The sequence below is a fragment of the Maniola jurtina genome, chromosome 28, assembly GCF_905333055.1.
Source record: "Maniola jurtina chromosome 28, ilManJurt1.1, whole genome shotgun sequence".
Classification (NCBI taxonomy): Eukaryota; Metazoa; Arthropoda; class Insecta; order Lepidoptera; family Nymphalidae; genus Maniola; species Maniola jurtina.
This window is the reverse complement of record NC_060056.1, coordinates 5,952,239-5,965,929: the sequence shown is the minus strand read 5'-3', so window position 1 is coordinate 5,965,929 and position 13,691 is coordinate 5,952,239. Positions and strand designations below refer to the sequence as shown.

The window sequence follows — 13,691 nt, the reverse complement described above, 5'->3', positions numbered from 1 at the left end:
GATGATGATGATGATGAATAAGAAGTAGTGTTATAGTTTTTCAACTTTCCTTGAATTTAGTAAGGCAGCAAATGTAGAATAAAATAGAATAGAATGTATTTTCATTCAAGTAAACTTTTACAAGTGCTTTTGTATCGTCACAAGTGTAAATTAAAAAATTATAACACCCCTGACAAGTGAAGGTTACAATAACTAGAAAAGAGCTGATAACTTTCAAACGGCTGAACCGATTTTCTTGGATTATAGCTAAGAACACTCTCGATCAAGCCACCTTTCGAACAAAAAAAAACTAAATTAAAATTGGTTCATTAGTTTAGGAGGTACGATGCCACAGACAGATACACAGATACATACGTCAAACTCTTAACACCCCACTTTTTGGGTCGGGGGTTAAAAATAATTTACCACTGGTTCGAAATGCCGTTCCTACCGAGAAGAACCAGCAAGAAACTCGGCGGTTGCTCTTTTGAAGTGTTCAATTTATAATAATACGCCATAATATACAAGCAATTGCAGCCCCATTGCTGGAGCGATATATAACTTGCACAGTACATACTATATTATACCACTTGACATACAGTCACCCTTGGTCTCTCATTCATGTCATACAACCCTTACAGGTCCCTTTCATTAAGATTTCTCTTTCGGCAAAGTACCTATGTTTTCTTTATTTCGCTTGGAAAAATAGTAAAAATACACTCGGTCTGCTATGTTTTTTACCCCCGACCCAAAAAGAGGGGTGTTATAAGTTTGACGTGTGTATCTGTGTATCTGTCTGTGGCATCGTAGCGCCTAAATGAATGAACCGATTTCAATTTAGTTTTTTTGTTTGAAACGGTTACAAAAAAAAGTTTTTAAAATCGTGTGGGAACTCTTTGATTTTCCGGGATAAAAAGTAGCAGTATGTGTCCATTTCAGAGATGGAAATTGCAAGCTATGTCGGCACAAAATTCTGTCTAAAACCGTGAAAACATAACAGACAACAAAGAGACAGACAGACAAACACACTTTCGGATTTATAATAAAAGTATTAATTAGTACGACTAGCATGGATTATGTAAATCGAACAGTAAATTGTGCAGCATGCTGTATAATTCAGGTAAAATCATAGGGAATATGAAACTTTAACAGGGCTCTCTCCGTCACTCGCTTCATACAATCGTAGTTCTAATTTCATTTGAATATTAACAGGGCTCTCTCCGTCACTGGTTTCATACAATCGTAGTTCCAATTTCATTTGAATATTAAGCCACCAAAGCCCATGAAATTTTGCAGACATATTCTAGAAACTAATATCTGTGCCTGTGGTGTTTTAGATTTTTCTAAAAATATGTAGTTTTAAAATTACAGGGGCTCAAATATTTGTATGTAAATTTTTAAGACCGCGTAACTTTGAAACCGAATATTTTAACAGAAATCTGGAAAACCACAGACATAGATATTAGTTTCTAGAATATTATGTCTGCAACATCATGGACTTTGGTTGCTTAATATTCAAATGAAATTGGAACTACGTTTGTATGAAGCGAGTGACGGAGAGACCCCTCTTAAATAACCATACTGAGTAGGGTAGGTACCTAGACAGAAGAGCTGAATTGATTGATTGAATTTGTGCCTTTTCAAAATTTTTAATTAATGAATAAGTTAATTACCTACTCCAACTATTACCATAGGTAGGTATTGTCCACGACTTTGATATAAGTTTTTTAGGGTTCCGTAACTCAAAAGGAAAAACGGAACCCTTATAGGATCAAGTCGTTTTCTGTCTGTCTGTCTGTCTTGTCGGTCGAAAAAACTTGTAGGGTACTTCCCGTTGACATAGAATAGAAAGAATAAACTTTGGCACGTAGGTAGGTCTTATAGCACAAGTAAAGGAAAAAATCCGAAAACCGTGAATTTAATGACATCACAAAAAAAAAATAGTAATCAAAAACGTACGGAACCCTAATAAATGATTTGACTTTGACTTAGAAGAGTTACCGGAAGTCTTTTTTGGGATTTTTAAAAACTTAGATTCACATAAATGCATTTCTTTTGAACGAGAATAAGTTACTAGAATCAATTTTTTTGGACTTGTAATAATTGGACCTATAATAATAAATTCAGCCATTTTTAAGCGCGCGTACCCACTAAGACACGATCGATAACCGGGACACTCTGTATATGCAAATTATTGTAGCATCGCGTCTCTCGGTTCGTTAACCGATGCTTTTACGCTACTCACTCTGGGGGAAGAGCCATAAGCGGAAGCGATTCTACCTACTAGGACACGATCGATAGCCGGGACGAGGCATAAGCGGAAGCGTTTTCACAGCATACCAGGCCAGCTGATACCACATAACTCATAAATTATCACTAACCCATCCCCAGCTCACTAATAAGCACCGATCTTCTCGCAAAATGAATTGTCTCTCAAAGTGACATGTCTGAATTCTATAACAATTACTTCCGCAATTTTTAAACGCTTGTATCTAATAGGACAAGACATAAGCGGAAGCAATTCTACAGCATACTAGCTGCTACCACAGAATTCGTTCATTCATCATCAACCACACCCGAATAAACCACCATTTTTAAACGCTTGTATAGGACAAGGCATAAGTGGAAGCGATTCAACAGCATACTAGCTGATACCGCAGATTTTGTAATGTGAATTCCGTTTTACAGACGTTTATACCAAAATCGCATCGCTTACTTATATCAAAATCGCGAACCACTCTACTAAAAGCATAAGTTATTCACTTAAAAGCTTATGCCTTGTACCATAAACCCACGGGTACACGAGCGGCTGTATCTAACCAATAACATTTGCGCACCCTTGGCTTACAGTGTAGACTAAGCCTTATATATACCTTCTCTAAATTGTAGACTCGGCTTAATATCACTGTCAATGTTATCAACTATGGATACTACATTTGGAACAAGTGTAAATTAAAAATTTATAACACCCCCGACAAGTGAAGCTTACAGTAACTAGAAAAGAGCTGATAACTTTCAAACGGCTGAACCGATTTTCTTGGATTATAGCTAAGAACACTCTCGCTCAAGCCACCTTTCAAACAAAAAAAAAACTAAATTGAAATCGGTTCATTAGTTTAGGAGCTACGATGCCACAGACAGATACACAGATACACAGACACACAGATACACACGTCAAACTTATAACACCCCTCTTTTTAGGTCGAGGGTTAAAAACAAAGTCGTTTCCAGCTGTCTGTCCCTTTGTATGCTTAACGGATTTTAATGTGGTTTTCATCAATAGATAGAGAGATTTAAGAGGTAGCTTTAAAAGTAGTGATTTATAAATACATACATGGAAACTAAGCTTTATAATTAACTAGCCTAAAAAATACTTTATTTAGATTATAAACGATTAAAATCTCCATTTTACCAACAAACCATAAACAGGCCACAAAAAAGGAAAGTTTCCAACAATCTTCATGTTATGAACCAAATGAGGTCATTATTAAGTTATGGTTATGAGTAAATACAACATTTATAGGGGGCAGGCACGGAGAATGGGGTGACCATGGTGCAATAAAGTGTGTCCGTTTTTACCCGACTGCGGCAAAGCCAAAAGGAAGGGTTATGATTTTAGCAGTCTATGTATGTAAGCTGAAGTGGCAGTGGGCAGGCCATGCCTGTCGTAGAGGCGATGGCCGTTGGAGCCGGAAAGTCCTTGAGTGGAGACCGCGTTTAAGCAAACGTAGTGTGGGACGCCCTCCAGCACGATGGACCGATGATATTAAGCGGCTGGCGGGAAGTGGCTGGATGAGGAAGGCTGAGGACCGGGTGTGGTGGCGCTCTTTAGGGAAGGCCTATGTCCAGCAGTGGACGTCCACAGGCTGATGATGATGATGATGATGATGATGTATGTATGTATGTGTGTATGTTTGTATCCAGATTCTGTGTGTTCCACCGTAGCGCCTAAACTACTAGGCCGATTTTGATGAATGAGGTGTCAATCGATTCGTCGTAAAGGTCCGGGTGACATAGGCTACACTTTATACGAAAAAAATTGACCTAACGGATGTTACATGAAAAAAAGTTAGGGTCTCCAAAATTTTTTTTGCTATTGTATATAGTGAGGTATCAAATGAGAGAAGAATTAATATTCTGAATTCAGAAATATAAATGTACTATAGTAACTACAACATTAAAATATACCAAGCGATAGAAAAACTATTTTACTATAATATTTCAGCCTTTATTAAGATCGCAGTCGGGTTTTAGGTTTAACTTTATAATAAAAATAGCAAGCAAACGAGCTGGTGGGTCACCTGATGTTAAGTGATTACGCCCATGAACATTTGCAGCACCAGAGGTACCGCCGGTGCGTTGCCGGCCTTTCAGGAATTTGTTCGTCCACCCCTTGAATAACCTCATGTTGAGGATGCCCGCGGCTTCGCCCGCGGGGAGTTCGGTTTTTTAATCCCGTAGGAACTCTTCAATTTTCCGGGATAAAAAGTAGCCTATGTCCTTCCCCGATATGTATCCCAAGTCTGTAACAAATTTCATTTAAATCGGTTCAGTGGTTGAGTCGTGAAAATGTAGCAGACAGACAGACAGACAGATCGACACACTTTCGCATTTATGATATAAAGGTCTCAGCACACATATGAGATCGGAAAGGGATCGTAACCGTAACGCCTTTCGCCGCGCTGTCAACCAGGCGTCAACCTACCGTATACACTTAACGAAAGCGTATCATCAGCGCCTGTACGTCAACTCGGCTACACACCCGGTCCTCAGCCTTCCTCATCCAGCCACTTTTTATAGTTAATTTTATAGCTAGTTCCCGAATAAACCCAACATCCGGTCACCCTACACAGCCGCGCCCGTCCGCCATTTTTAATTTTAACCACCTAGTTGGGCGAGTCTGAAATTAATTGCGTAATTTCATACATGGATAAATATAATAAAATTTGCGGCTTTCACACATGGCTGCATTAGATTTCACGGGCGAAAACAATTAGAAATCGTGATTTGTTACCTTTCATAACATATTCTCGACCTAATTAAAATAATTTAGGCAATATTTTTAACCCCCGAGTCCGACCCAAAAAGAGGGGTGTTGTAAGTTTGTCGTGTGTATCTGTATCTGTCTGTGGCATCGTAGCTCCTTAACGTGTGTCGGTTACTCTGATTCTCCTACAGATCTCCTCATTTCTGATTTGATCACGTAGAGAAACTCCAAGCATGGCTCTCAATAGTTTCTGACAAATAAAGCACATTGTAATCACACTAATATTATAAAGGCGAAAGTTTGTATGTGTGTGTGTGTGTGTGTGTGTGTGTGTGTGTGTGTGTATGTTTGTTACTCCTTCACGCAAAAACTGCTGGACAGATTTGGCTGAAATTTGGAATGGAGATAGATAATATCCTGGATTAGCACATAGGCTACTTTTTATCCCGGAAAATCAAAGAGTTCCCACGGGATTTCGAAAAATCTAAATCCACACGGGAGAAGTCGCGGGCATCGGCTAGTCCATAATAAGTACAATTTTAATGTAACGATATTTCATTTTGGGGCAAATTGAGAAATTAACCCAAATAATGGGCGTAAAATACCATATTATCATATCATTTTAATTAACGATTACTAACTGCGGCGCTGTTCCAAATAATGCCACTTAATTCTGGAATATGTGATATCAACGCGTAACAGTTATTTTTAATCTTTTAATTAACAGGGCTCTCTCCGTCACTTACTCCATACAATCGTAGTCCCAATTTCATCTGAATATTAAGCAACCAAAGTCCATGAAGTTTTGCAGACATATTCTAGAAACTAATATCTGTGTCTGTGGTGTTTTAGATTTTTCTAAAAATATGTAGTTTTAAAATTACAGGGGCTCTACAAAGGGGTTTTCTAAATTTCAGCCCAATATGTGTAGTAGTTTTTGCGTGAAGGAGTAACAAACATACACACACACACACACCCACACATACAAATTTTTTCCTTTATAATATTAGTGTGATGTGAAGTGTGATAGTGTGATGTACTAAAACTTGTTGTATTTAATTTAATATGTATAAGTATTTCAGTATTCTTCAAACTTAAAAGCTATTATATTCAACAAAAACCAAACTGAACTCGCTTGCAAAACCGCATCCTAGGCCAAAGTACTCCTAGATCCCCATAAATTTCAGTAAAGTAAAAGTGAAGTCTTGCAAACTCTACGATGCTGCGATAGAAATTATTATTAATGCAGTGAACATCACGTTCACGCTCTAATAATTTTATCGATACTATTTGTAACCTAGCACCCAAAATACATTTCTCATCTTCCTGATATTCGATGCGGCTGAGATTCCGGAAAAACTGAATCAATCATACTTACGTCATACATTCTCAACGACAAGAAACCAAAAGCTTAATTTGCTATAATCCGCCAAACCAATGAAATCTGTATGGTACGCAGCACCACACAAATTCCAACACCACTCGACGCGCGTTTCGCCCCGACACCGGAGCATCCTCAGGAGATGTAGACCTTACAATGTCTAATTGCAAAGTTCTCAACGACCTCCCTAGAGCATTGATGAGCATTGTGGTCTTATCAGTGGGAGGTCCCGGGTTCGATACCCAGCAGAGGAAATTGGAAATTTTGCCTATGTGCTAATCCAGGGTATAATCTATCTCCATTCTAAATTTCAGCCAAATCCGTCCAGTACTTTTTGTGTGAAGGAGTAACAAACATACACACACACACATACACACAAATACACACATACACAAATACAGACATCCACACATACTTTTGCCTTTATAATATTAGTGTGATAGTGTGATTTCTAGAATGTAAGAAAGAAAGAAAAAAGTTTTATTTTTGAATGCTGTGCCACACATTTCGAGTTATCCTACGGGTTAGGTTCTAAATTTTCTCTGGTCTGGTCTTGTAAGAGGCTTTGGCTGTGGCCAGTTACGACCCTACCGGCAAAGCTGTGCTTCCAAGCGATTTAGCGTTTCAGTACGATGCCGTGTAGAAACTAAAGTAGTAAGGAGTATAAATGATTTTGACTTTGACTTTGGGGTTAATAAAACCCGCCACACCCTTTCCAGGTTAGCCCGCTTCCATCTTAGATTGCATGACCACTTACCACAAGGTGAGATTGCAGTCAAAGGCTAACTTGAATCTGAATGTAAATTATAATCCTATTCTATAACTCTACATCTGGAAGTTTTCAGTGCATCGAACGCCTTTTCAAGCTCTAATAATTTTATCGATAGTCGATACTATTTATAGACGCGTGTGCCCACCCCTACTTCATTTGCCTGACTTGCAAGGTGAAACTTTAGAAATATCATGGTTTTAAACTTGAACAAAGTATCTATTTTAATTTAAAATTCTAAACTTATGAGTAACTAGAGGATGTCCGCGACTTCGTCCGCGTGGATTTAGATTTTTATAGACCCCATGGGAACTGTTTGATTTTCCGGGATAAAAAGTTCCCATTTCGATTACAGGGACGCAAGCTACTTCTGTAACTGTCATACAAATCGATTAAGCGGATGGATCTTTGGGAATCCCGCGGGAACTCTTTGATTTTCCGGGATAAAAAGTAGCCTATGTCCGTCCCCGGGATAAAAAACTCCTGTACCAAATGTCATCAGAATCGGTTTCACTGTTGGGCCGTGAAAAGGTAGCAGACAGACACACTTTCGCATTTATAATATTAGTATGGATAAGAACTAGCCTATGCCCGCGACTTCGTCCGGACTACACAAATTTCAAACCCCTATATACCCACTAAGAGTTGAATTTTCAAAAATTCTTCCTTAAGAGGGCTCTCTCCGTCACTCGTTTCATACAATCGTAGTTCCAATTTCATTTGAATATGAAGCAACCAAAGTCCATGAAATTTTGCAGACATATTCTAGAAACTAATATCTATGTCTGTGGTTTTCCAGATTTCTGTTAAAATATTCGGTTTCAAAGTTACGCGGCCTTAAAATTTTTCATACAAATCTTTGAGCCCCTGTAATTTTAAAACTATATATTTTTAGAAAAATCTAAAACACCACAGACACAGATATTAGTTTCTAGAATATGTCTGCAAAATTTCATGGACTTTGGTTGCTTAATATTCAAATGAAATTGGAACTACGATTGTATGAAACGAGTGACGGAGAGAGCCCTGTTAACGGATGTGTAGGTCATAAAAGCTATCTGCTTCGTCCAGTAGTTTGAGCTGCGTGTTGATAGATCAGTCAGTCAACTTTTCTTTTATTAATATTCTCTATATAATTATATATTTATAATTATTCTCTATATACTTATTTGGGTTGCAGAATAAAAACTCAACAACCTTTTAAAAATAAATACATACAGTAACAACTAAGTGAGATCCCATTTACTTGGATAATATAATACGCAGGGCTGTAAAAAGTATATTAAGTAGTACGTTTTTATTTTATGTTCACGACACGTCCCTTAATGTGTCGTGTTGATTTAAGGCCACAATATTGCAAGAATATTAGGGAGATTTTACTTCTCTCCCATTTGCTTGGGTTTATTTTAATTTTAATCCGATATTTTAAAGAGACCTTTATAAGGGACCTAAATGCCAGACCCATCGTTACACATTAAGTGAAATTAAACTAGTAAAACCTAAAACTATAACAATTTGAGTGAATCACTAATGTTCTGACCACATTAATGACCAAAAACGCGATGTTCAACGGCATTTTCCGTTAAACGTAGATGTAGCCACGATTATCAACGCCGAACTGCATCATTGCCGTTTGGCGTTAGACGATTTTAACCCCAATTCTGTGGTTTTCCAGATTTCCGTTAAAATATTCGGTTTCAAAGTTACGCGGTCTTAAAAATTCACACACAAATCTTTGAGCCCCTGTAATTTTAAAACTACTTATATTTAGAAAAATCTAAAACACCACAGGCACAGATATTAATTTCTAGAATATGTTTGCAAAATTTCATGGACTTTGGTTGCTTAATATTCAAATGAAATTGGGACTACGATTGTATGGAGTAAGTGACGGAGAGAGCACTGTTAAGTGCACACTAATATAAATAAGGTTTTTTTAGATACACGTGATATAAATTATAATGAAGACTGAATGCGCGTTTCTTTTCAAAAATTTAAAAATAGCACATCTTGTTCTATTTTTAAAAACTTTTGAAAAGGAATTCGCGAATGACGCGAATGAAAAATTGTGTGGACGTTTTTATATGTTTAACAAAATTTTTAAGTTGTTTAATAAATAGAGTACTAGTTTATCGAAAGAAGAATTGTATGATTTTACTTGGCATTTGTTCAATTTATTATCGTTGTACAACTGTAACATAAACGTTACTTTTTTTTTAATTCGTTTGTTTTTTATTTCTTCGAAAATCGGAGAAAAGTACTGTACAAGTCTCACCCTAAACACTAATTAATAGCCTCTTCTAGTTTCGAAGGACTTGGCACCAGAATAATGCGTAAGTTAGGCAAATAAACGAATCTTCTATTAATGGCGTATTAAAAGAAGATACGTTTATTTGCTTAGCTTCCATCTTAGATTGCAATTGTCATTAACCCTGGTCATAATCATTAAATTATCATTGTTATAGTGTGCCTGTTCAAAATAAAACACACACAATACGTCCTGTAAAAATACACAAAAGCTTGGGGCACAATCATTAAGTGCATAAAGAAGTTTGGGGCAAAACGAGAAAATCACTTACCGAGTTTGTTGTTGTTCCCGTGCGGATGTTGATGGTGGTGTTGTTGTGGCGGCTGTTGTTGTATTTGTGGCATCAACGCTGGATGGGGCAATTGCAGTAATTTGGGCTCGAGTTTTGTCGCCGCGGCCACCGGTATTGGCCCCGCATTTGTCATCGTTGTCATAGTCGCGGCAGGCATCATTAAAGTGGACATGGTTAACATTTTGAACGCTCCCAATCCCTACTTGACACTTATACCGTCGCCATTGTTTCACAGATTTGGGGACACTTGAGAAAATTTCGGGGTCAATCCAGAAAATACTTGGGGCAAAATCCGAGTCACTTATATTTTTGTTATTTTGGTGTAAATATTTTATCTAGTTTTGTTTAAAATCACATAATATTTTTTTTTTGTTTTTCGTATTCACTAAATCACTGGTTTGTTTTATTATTATTATTACTTTATTTTATTTATTTAATAATATATTTAAAATATATTTGTTTTATATATTCTAAGTTTCTATATCATTCAATCTAATCTATAAATGGCGTCTGTGGAAAACAAAATATTTTTTTTACATTTTTGGATATTTTTTTGACAATATAAGGTTAGTTGTACACCAAATATGCGATGCGATTCTAAGATAGTAAAATAAAGCAAAAGAAGAGGCACCAAAGAAGGTCGCTCATTGACGGAGAATCAAAAATACACGAAACTAGAGAAGCTATTTCATAATTCCAACCACAAGACTGTGATTTTGGATGTCTCTGTAAAACTGTCTACAGATATACTAATTGTTAATGGTATATATAGCATCATATCGCATCGCAACATCAATGTACAACAAGCGTTAACACATTTCATAATAGCAACGTTAATGTAGTATATTTTGTTAATTTAGTTTTGGATTGTGGTCTTTTCATATTTTCTTCGAAATCAAATGGAAAGATGAATAAAAAATCACAAAACACGAAATGTAAAGGCGAAATAACAGTTATTTTTTAAATTATCATCATCATCAGAATATTTGCGTCCACAGCCTTTTCCGAGGGCTCATCACCACGTACGAGTAAGTTCCTTCGAATAAACAAGATATACAGATGTATTATTAATGCTATGTAGCACCGTATCGCATCGCAATACCAATGTACAGCAAGCTTTAACACATTTCATAATAGAAACGTTAATGTAATATATTTTTTTAATTTCAGTTTTGGATTGCGGTCTTTTCATATCTTTTTCGAGATCAAATGGAAAGATAAAAGATGAATAAAAAAAGCACAAAAACGAAATGTAAAGGCGAAATAACAGCCAATTTGTTTTTGGCCCGAAGCAAGTGATCTTTTAATTAGCAAAATAATTATTTTTTTCTCTTTTTTGTAATATCGTTTCGTGTGTAGCAATTTTTTTTCTTTACAAGCCGACGTGGTTTGTTATTTTCAGAATTCCGTACGTCAAAAGGAATAAAACCGGTCAAGTGCGAGTCGGAGCTCGCGCTTTTAGGGTTCCGTATTATGAAATCTATACTAATAAATAAAATTGAAGTGTCGTTTCTGTTTGAACAGGCTAATCTTCGGAATGGCGAAACCTATTTTGACGAGACTTTCACAGACAAGTAGAGGATTAACCATTAACATAGGCTACTTTTTTAACCGACGTTGAAAAATGGAGGAGTTGTGTTTTTCCTATGTACACTGATATCTCCGAGATTTCTGAATCGATTTGCGTAATTTTTTTAATCGTTATGGGAACTTTGCGACATTGTTCCATAAAAATTTGGATTCCAACTCCTCAATCCTGATGCTGCAGGACCGCTGACCAATCCACGCGGGCGAAGCTGCAAGCGTCATCTAGTTATACATAATTATGATGTATGAAATATTTCTTTTACGAGCTACAAAATATACCTTCTAGGTAAACGCATCCCATCTTAGACCACATTATCACTTTCCATCAGGTGTGATTGTGGTCAAGCGCTTGCCTATAGTGAATTAAAAAAAAAAAAAACCGTGAAAGAAAAATCTAAAATTTGTTCGTTTGTTTTGGTCACAGCTTACAAACTATTTTATAAATCGTTGTTTTCAGTATTTGTTGTTTAAATACAGTATATGGTTCATAATATACCGAAATTCCATATTACCAAATAGTTTAGTTTTTGAAATAGCTCCCGTCACAAAAATGGTCATAAACTGACAACTTTAACGGCCCCCAATTTCTTACTATTTAAGATAAAAAAAGAAATAAAAAATATATTCGTACTCTACTCAATGAGTTCTAAATGATATCTCACATGTTGGGTTAAAAAAAATCTTTTTCCTTCTCTTTTTTCATGTTTGGGAGCCCCCCTGAGAAATAATTTAATGGAATTTCTAATTCAACATTTAGTTTTTGGCCAATATCAAAATGTCAAGTTTTAACTCATTTCGTCTCATCATGATCAACCCATTGCCAGCCCACTACTGAGTACGGGTCTCCTCTCAGAATGAGAAGGGTTTAGGTCATAGTCTGCCACGCTGGCCCAATGTGGATTGGCAGACTTCACATACCTTTGAGAACATGGAGAACTCTCAGGCATGCAGGTTTCCTCACCATGTTTTCCTTCACCGTTAAAGCAAGTGATATTTAATTGCTTAAAACGCACATAACTGAAAAGTTATTGGTGCGTGCCCGGGATCGAACCCCCGACCTCCGATTAGGAGGCGGACGTTTTAACCACTAGGCCATCACAGCTTCATTTCGTCTACGAGCTAAAGATCTGTGACACGCGGACTGACAGACAGACAGGGCTCCGTTTATACCCTTTGATTACGGACCCCTAAAAAAGTAAGTATAGGTTCTGTGGGTAAGTATATGTTATTGTTACCTCATTTTAACGAATTCTCAGTTTTCGTATTGTTTCCTTTATTTGTGCTATAAAACCTACCTACCTAGCAAATTTCTTGATTCTAGGTCAACGGGAAGTACCCTATAGGTTTCTTGACAGACACGACGGACAGACAGACAACTAAGTGATCCTGTAAGGGTTCCGTTTTTCCTTTTGAGGTACGGAACCCTAAAAAAGTAAGTATAGGTTCTGTGGGTAATATTATATTGCTTGGTCTAGCAAATAGGTAAGTCAGCAAATGCATTAGTGCTAGAAGCTAGAGCACGCGGCGCGACGCAGAATTCCACTCTCGGTAATTTATAGCCCGCTGTTCTCACACAGAGCTGTGACATACAGACGGTATGTAGCTTTTCTTTATACATATAATATATACTAGCTGACGCCCGCGACTTCGTCCGCGTGGATTTAGGTTTTTCGAAATCCCGTGAGAACTCTGTGGTTTTCACACTAATATTATAAAGGCGAAAGTTTGTATGCGTGTCTGTGTGTGTGTGTGTGTGTGTGTGTGTGTGTGTGTGTGTGTGTGTTTGTTACTCCTTCACGCAAAAACTACTGGACGGATTTGGCTGAAATTCGGAATGGAGATAGATAATATCCTGGATTAGCACATAGGCCATTTTTTATCCCGGAAAACCAAAGAGTTCCCACGGAATTTCGAAAAACCTAAATCCACGCGGACGAAGTCGCGGGCGTCAGCTAGTCTGGAATAAAAAGTAGCCTATATGCTAATCCAGGATATTATCTATCTCCATTCCGATTTCAGCCAAATCCGTCCAGTAGTTTTTGCGTGAAGGAGTAACATACACACACACACACACACACACACACACACACACACACACACACACACACACACACACACACACACACACACACATACAAACTTTCGCCTTTACAATATTAGTGTGATAGTGTGATACAGGGTGTGACCAGAACGCTTGCAAAAACGAAGACAGGTGATGGTACTGATGATTACAGATAAGACGAAATACCACAAAAAAACATATGAAATAAAAAATCCTGTACTTTTTAAAAGTTCACAATATATTACAAATAAAACATCTGACTGTCGCTAGAGGTCAACGAACGATACGTAAATAGGGCACTCGGAGTCAATGCCGCGTCGTAGGTG

At 37.2% G+C, this 13,691-nt stretch overlaps 1 protein-coding gene across 1 annotated transcript in view; it reads right to left on the bottom strand.

The window, feature by feature from the left end:
• Positions 1–10,089, bottom strand: part of LOC123879338 (nucleolysin TIA-1) — a 55,911-nt gene extending 45,822 nt beyond the window's left edge. Inside the window, exon 1 of the mRNA XM_045926985.1 lies at positions 9,696–10,089. Within this exon, the coding sequence (XP_045782941.1) occupies positions 9,696–9,897 (202 nt within the window). The 5' untranslated portion in view covers positions 9,898–10,089. The remainder of the gene's footprint in view (positions 1–9,695) is intronic.
• Between the last annotated feature and the right edge of the window lie 3,602 nt (positions 10,090–13,691).